This window comes from Charadrius vociferus, unplaced genomic scaffold (assembly GCF_000708025.1).
Source record: "Charadrius vociferus isolate BGI_N301 unplaced genomic scaffold, ASM70802v2 scaffold162, whole genome shotgun sequence".
In the NCBI taxonomy this organism is placed as follows: Eukaryota; Metazoa; Chordata; class Aves; order Charadriiformes; family Charadriidae; genus Charadrius; species Charadrius vociferus.
The window spans coordinates 1,621,914-1,628,805 of NW_009647236.1; the positions used below are offsets into that span (position 1 = coordinate 1,621,914).

The 6,892-nt window shown below is 45.8% G+C and overlaps 1 protein-coding gene across 1 annotated transcript in view; it reads left to right on the top strand.

Moving 5' to 3' along the window:
• The window catches only part of CD58 (CD58 molecule), a 20,280-nt gene extending 16,279 nt beyond the window's left edge, over positions 1–4,001 (top strand). Inside the window, exons 6-8 of the mRNA XM_009879948.1 lie at positions 3,259–3,363; positions 3,625–3,679; positions 3,920–4,001. Coding sequence (XP_009878250.1) covers positions 3,259–3,363; positions 3,625–3,679; positions 3,920–4,001 — 242 coding nt within the window. The remainder of the gene's footprint in view (positions 1–3,258; positions 3,364–3,624; positions 3,680–3,919) is intronic.
• Positions 4,002–6,892: the final 2,891 nt, after the last annotated feature.

Here is a 6,892-nt window from a genome sequence, read left to right on the forward strand (position 1 = left end):
TATGTCTATCTCACCGACAAAGATGTTGAACAGTACAAGTCCCAGTACCAACCCCTGAGGAACACCATTTGTCACTGCTTTCCACTTGGACATTGAGCCATTGATCATAACTCTTTGAGTGTGACCGTCCAGCCAGTTCTTTATCCACTGAGTGGTCCATTTGTTGAATCCATGTCTCTTCAATTTAGAAACCAGGACATTGTGTGGGATGGTGTCAAACGCTTTGCACAAGTCCAGGTGGATGACATGGGTTGCTCTTCCCTTGTCCACTGCCAGTGTAACTTCTTCATAGAAGGCCACCAAATTTGTCAGGCATGACTTGCCTTTGGTGAAGCCATGCTGGCTGTCACCAATCACCTCCTTGTCTTCTATGTGCCTCAGCAGAGTTTCCAGGAGGATCTGCTCCATGATCTTGCCAGGCACAGAGGTGAGACTGACTGGCCTGTAGTTCCCTGGGTCCCTTTTTGAAAATACAGGTTATGTTTCCCCTTTTCCAGTTGGCAGGAACTTCACCAGACCGCCACGACTTCTGAAATATGATGGCTAGTGGCTTAGTGACTTCATCTGCCAGTTCCCTCAGGACCCGCGGATGTATCTCATCTGGTCCCATGCACTTGTGCACCTTCAGGTTCCTCAGGTGGTCTCACACTTTGTCTTCACCTACAGTGGGTGGTTCTTCATTTTCCCAATCCTCACCTTTGCATTCTGCATTGTGGGCAGTGCGGCTGCAGTCCTTGCCACTGAAGACTAAGGCAAAAAAGTCGTTGAGGACCTCAGCTCTGTCTCTGTCCCGGGTAACTAGTTCTTGCGTTTCCTTCCGGAGAGGGCCCACATTTTCCCTAGTTTTTCTTTTCTCGCTGACATACTTAAAGAAGGATTTTTTGTTAGTCTTAATGTCCCTGGCCAGATTCAGTTCTGTCTGGGCTTTAGCTTGTCTAACCCGATCCCTGGCTGTTTGAACAATTCCTCTGTATTCCTCAATTTCAGGTGCTGGGCTTTTTGCCTTTGAACATCACATCTTTTGTGCTAGCACATTGCTCCAGGTTGTTGAAGTCCCTCTGAGTGGCAGCCTTGCCCTCCAGCATATCCCCTCTCTCCCCGGTTTGATGTCATCTGCAAACATTCTGATGTGCTTTCTGTGCCTTTGTCCATGTTGGTGATGTTGAACAACGTTATGTTTGGTATCAACGTATGGAGAATGTCATAACTGGTCATCAGTTAGACTCAAAATGATTCAGCTGCTTCCCTTTAAACAGTGAAGGTTTGACCATGCTAGAAAATAATCTTGTTATACCTCAGTAGGATAAGCAGTACACAGGTGTAATCAAACAGAAGATGCAATTTGCTGATTTAAGTATAAGGCTCAGAATCACGAGTTGCTAAGCTCTGCTTTAGTTTTGGTTAGATGTGTTCTGATTTGTTGTTGTTGCAGGAGGCCCACTTTGTTGATCTCCCACTGATTCTCTTTGCCCCAGAACAGTATTTTGCTATTTTTAATTTCCTCAAGTATTCAGTTGCATGTCCTCAGTGAATGCTTTTTATTTGGTTTGGGGTGTGGCTGGGGGTGTATGTGCAGAATGGATTGAGGCTGTCAGCCAGTCTCCAAAGGCACAAAATTTTATTTCTGAGAAATTTCTCCAGGTATTCTATTTGTTTTGGTGCAGGTAGAGCTAAACTTTTAGCAGGAGGAGCTGCTCAGAACAGTCCAGTGCATGGCTCAGGTAAGAGAGCTAGAGTGTCACAGATGCGTGGAAATCAGACTACTGCTTTAATTCGTTTAAGCTTGTAAATTTTTTGTCTGTGGCAGTATAGGCTTTCACTGGAGAGGTAAAGGAGTAAGTTTCCTTTCAGGCCTTAGTTGTTTTACAGAGTGTAGTTATCTTTTCCATATCATTAATACACCCTTTCTAAAATAAATAAATTTCATTATAGGAGAACATGAGCTACTTTACTCTAAGGACAGCCAAGAACAGCCTAACTCAGACAGAGGTGAGAAACCTGTATTGAGTTATAGATGTTTCTAAATATCTGCTGTTGGAGCAAGGAGTCTGATCTGCTTTTTCCTTTTTTGCAGGGTCTAAGCTTTTGAGTTGGTTTTCAGTATGTGCATACATGGCCTCAAAGTCTCAGCTGAGGTCCAATGTTGGATAATCATAGGGATCTGCACTTAGTGGATGTGTTAGTGGGGCTGGCAGAATTACTGACAGTGAATGACCTGAGATTTGCCTGGTCAGCAGCTCTTTGGAGGTGAATAATGCTTCTGACAATGGAGAATGGGGGCTGGCCTCAGGATGAGGGCCGGAAAAATCTTTTGACTACATTCATCAGGCAGCTAAGCAATGCCCCAGTTTTACTTTCTTCGTACAGCCAGTGAAAATTTCAAGGAAAATCTGGGACTTCTATTTTTTTTCTAGAAATTATTTTTACTCTAGAGGGATAGTGAAATACAAATGTTACAGTTCAAGTCAGTAAAAAAATGGGATTTTTCCCCACGCTGTGGCACTAATGATTCAATCACTCACTAACCCTTCCATCATTTTCCACAAGTGGCTGATAATAAGGGGGTTGAAGAAGGCAGAGGTTTTTTTTCTGATTAAGGAGAAAATCCCTAAGGATAATAAGGAAAAGGAAACCCAGTAGGCCCTGGGTTTTGTTGCTCGTTCTTCCTGCATGAATTGTAATGGATGTGGAACAGCTTTCCTTATCGGAAGAAATAGGGGTTGTGTAGCTGATGGTGAAGGTATGGTACACTGTGGGACTGGAGTGGAACTTTCATTGTCTTATCACTTGTGTAACTATTTCCATAAACATAGACGTGGATATAGGAGAAAGTTCTATTTTGTGCCTGTCTTATGGAAGAAAGGAGGGAAACGTACAGTTTGGGCAAAAGTGAATCAGGTCCATAGGTAAGAGTTGTCTCATCAGACACTGGAGGAACAAAATAAAATACTTAATATTTATACCAGGAAGGGGAGTCAGTGCACCTTTGCGCAGTATACCCTACAGCACTTAGGTAGCACGCAATCACTGCTGTACAGACAGGAAACAGTAGGGAAGGCTGCAACGTTCTTAAAATGCGTGTACAAAGCAATTCTAAGTAGGGCTTCTGCTGGTAGGACAGTGGTATGTCGCAATTGCAGAGGAGAAGGTGTGCTGCTGAGCTCTGGACAGCACAGAGCGATGACCTATGGTGGTGTGGGGAAGAAGCAATAGAATGTCCTCCTGAGGGTCTGCAGCTCTTCTCTGATCTGTTTTCAGACAAAGACCTGAACAAGGAGGACAGTGCCTTGAAGGACAAGCAGACAGTTAAAAATGGTGTAAGCCAGGAAGAAACAGCTCCAGATCCTGAGAGGAGTGAGGAAGGTAAGCATCAGAGTACAGGCCCTGCGCTTTCAGAGAGCAAATTTCCAGTTCTTCAGAAAGAAGGTAGGCAAGATCTCACGGGAGACAGTTCCAAAGAGCAAAGGAGCTCAAGAGAGCCATCAGGCCTTTAAGGAGGACCTTCTCCAAGCATGAGCACGGGCCATCCTGATGGTCAGGAAATCAGGCAGGCAAACCAGAAGATCAGCTTGGCTAAGCAAGGAGCTCCTGACAGGGCTCCAGTGCAAAAATTGCTTATACTAGACGTGGAGGCAGGGGCAGACTACAATGGAGGAATTGAGGAATACCGCCTGGGCAGGTAAGGATGGTGTCAGGAAAGCCAAGGTTCAGGGAGGCTTGAAACTTCTATGGGATGACCAGGACCACGAGAGCAGCTTCTGCTGCTAGGTTATCTGTAAAAGAATAGGTGAGGAAAATGTGGGCCTGTTCCTGAACAGGGGATTGATTTAGTGATATCTGATGCTGTTATAGGCTATAGTGTAGGCCAGATGACCAGACAGTGTGTTGGACTGAAAACTGAACACGTTTCTGGTCACAGGAGAAAGATGGTGACTGTGACCAAGCAGGATGGTTTCAACAAGTGTAAATCACAGTTGACCAACTTCACAACCTTTTTTTGATGAAATAACTAGATCTGTAGATGAGGGGAGAATGGGTGTCTCAAACCTTGACTTTAGCAAGGCTTTTTATGCAATGTCCCACAGCATCCTCGGAGTTCTAAGTTGGGATGTCCTAGTCTGAATGAATGTCTATCTACATGGGTAGAAAACTTGCTAGATTGTCAGGCCTGCAGGTAGTGGTTAATGTGTTATACTCCGCTTGGATGCTGGTGGCAATTGGAGTACTGCAGTGGTCTTTTTTTTTTTTTTTTTTTTTTTTTTTTTTTTTTTTTTTTGCGACCTGGACAAGGGAGAGAAAGCAGTGTCATTGAGTTTATAGATGACAGAAAAATGTGGAGTGCAGTCAATCAATATGAGGGCAGGATTGTCATTCAGACAAAGCTGGAGGGGAAGAGGCCTGTGTGAACCTCATGAAATTCTGTAGAGACAATGCAGGGTTCTGCACCTGGATGGACCAAGAGCTTACACTGGTGCAGAATGGGGACTGACTGGCAAGGGAACAGCTCTGCTGAAAGGTACCTGGGAATCCTTACAGATGGTACACTATTGAGTCAACAGTGCTCCCTGGCAGCAAAGGCAGCTGATAGCGTTCTAGGCTGTTTTAAGGAGTGCTTAAGCCAGTACCTTGAAGCAAGTTGTTATTTTTCATTACTTGGCACTTGTTAGATGACACGTAGAGTATTGCATCTAGTTTGTGGCTGACCCAGTGCTGGAAAAGGGCTGGTAAATTTGGCCGAGTTCAGCAGAGTACCACCAACATGGTCAGAGGCTGGAGCACAGTTCAGCTATGGAGACACTGAAGAAACTGAAGCCAGCCTGTTTACTTAGGTGTATAGTGGAATATCAAGCTGATGGTCCTAAATTGAAGCAGGGGAGGTTCTGTGTGGATATGAGAGAAAGATTTCTGCCTTCTAAGCATGACTAATCACTAGGATGGGCTGCATGGAGACATCATGGAGTCTCTACCCTCGGAGGTTTTTAAGACCTGACTGGAGAAATTCCTGAGCAACCTGTCTGGAAATGAATGTTGACCTTTCATTGAGGAGGGGGTTGGGTTAGAGACTTCCTGGATTCACCCCCTGAGCAAACCTGTATGATTATTACGATTCTTATAAATTGTAGCTGGTGACTCATCTCTAAGTAATGACTGATACCAATGTGAAGTTAAGCAGTGGGATGTAGCTGTCCTGTGATCCCTTTTCAGAGCTCTCTACCAACCAGAATAGCACCCTGACATCCGAGTGTGCTGTTGACCATGGTGTAACTGAGGGAGGTGAGTGCCCGTTCTGTGGTGGGGAGCTGTATTGGTGGAAAGGTGTTGAATTTCTAGTGTTAGCTGATGGCAACATGATGAGTAGCAGCTAATAACTCACTTTTATGCAATGGCCAGTACCTTGAAGCTGAGCAAGGCAGGGGACTGTAGTTGTCTTCTGATCTCTTTTCAGACATCTTTAACATGAGCTTGCTGGCCATGGCATAAATGAGGGAGGCAAATGCCTGCTCTGTGGAGCGGTCTTTGTTCATTGTGGCTTTTGCCTGATGCTTCTTGATGTGAAGTTATGGGTGGCACCATGATCACTGAGTGCCTTCTGCGCTTGGCTTTTGCAAGGTCTGGAGGGGAGCATGAGGACAGTGTGGACAGTGGAGGAGAGAGGGGAGGTGTTGTATGATGGTCCCGTGGGGGCAGGGGATACTGATCAGGGCTATTATTGATGCCGAACAGATGGCCCAGCTTTCAGTGAGATTACTCTTGATCCATCTGGGCTGGGGAAGGGGAGTGTTGTGAGCTCCAGGATTGTCTGAGTATTGCCTGTTATCCTTGCAGAAGTGACCCAGGGTGCAGAAGGTGGAAAGGAGGAGCAACTGAGCAACTCTCCCAGCTGCAGTAAAGAAGGTATGTGAGGGTGAACCTCCCTGTGTCTTAGGAGAGCACGCACGCTGTCTCAGAGGCTGGAAGTGGCAGTGCTGGGACAGGCTGTGTATAACCCTGACCCCTTTTTGCTCAAGTAGAAAACATGGTGCAAATTACCATGAGGGAAGGGATGCATGTGTGGTGGACATGCGCGTGTGCGATGTGTGCTAGGGAATCATATGTTTGTGATGGAAGTATTTAGAAGACTGGCCAGTTTAGCCAGTTTAAAACTGTAAGATTAAATGTTACTAACCTTCATTAATAACACACCTCTTGCTCATGCTTGCTCTTTTACTTTATTCCATGCCTTAGTAAGTGATAAAGGCAGCTGAGGTGTCAGTAGATTTTTGAACTGCAATTCTACCTTGTTAATTACAGGTATTGTTGAACAAACAGGAGGAGCTAGAGATGTGTGCATGCCTCCAAGGCTACAATCTCAAGTGGCATCGTAGAAACTTGGCGGCATGACTCCTACAACTAGAGTGTTGGCATGGAAGGCTACAGGCTTTCAGGAGAGACAGGCAAGGGAAACGAGGCAGTGGTGTTGCCTTATGTGTCAATGAGCAGCTGGAATTCATGGAGCTCAGCCTAGGGATGGATAAAGAGCCAACTGAGAGCCTATGGGTCAGGATTAAAGGGAAGTCAGGAGCAGGGGACATTACGGTGGGGGTCTGCTACAGGGCACTTGACCAAGAAGACTGAGTGGATGAAGCCCTCTAGACAAATAGGGGCAGCATCACGTTCACAGTCCCTGGTTCTCATGGACAACTTCAACCACCCTGTCATCTGTTGTAAGGGTAACACAGTCAGGCATAGGCACTCCAGGGGGTTCTTGGATTGCATTGACAGCAAATTCCTTCTCCAAGTGGTTGAGGAGCCAACGAGGAGAGAAGCTCTGCTGGACCTTGTTCTTACCAACAAGGAGGCGCTGGCAGACACTGTCAAACTCAAGGGTAGCCTGGGCTGTAGTGACCATGAA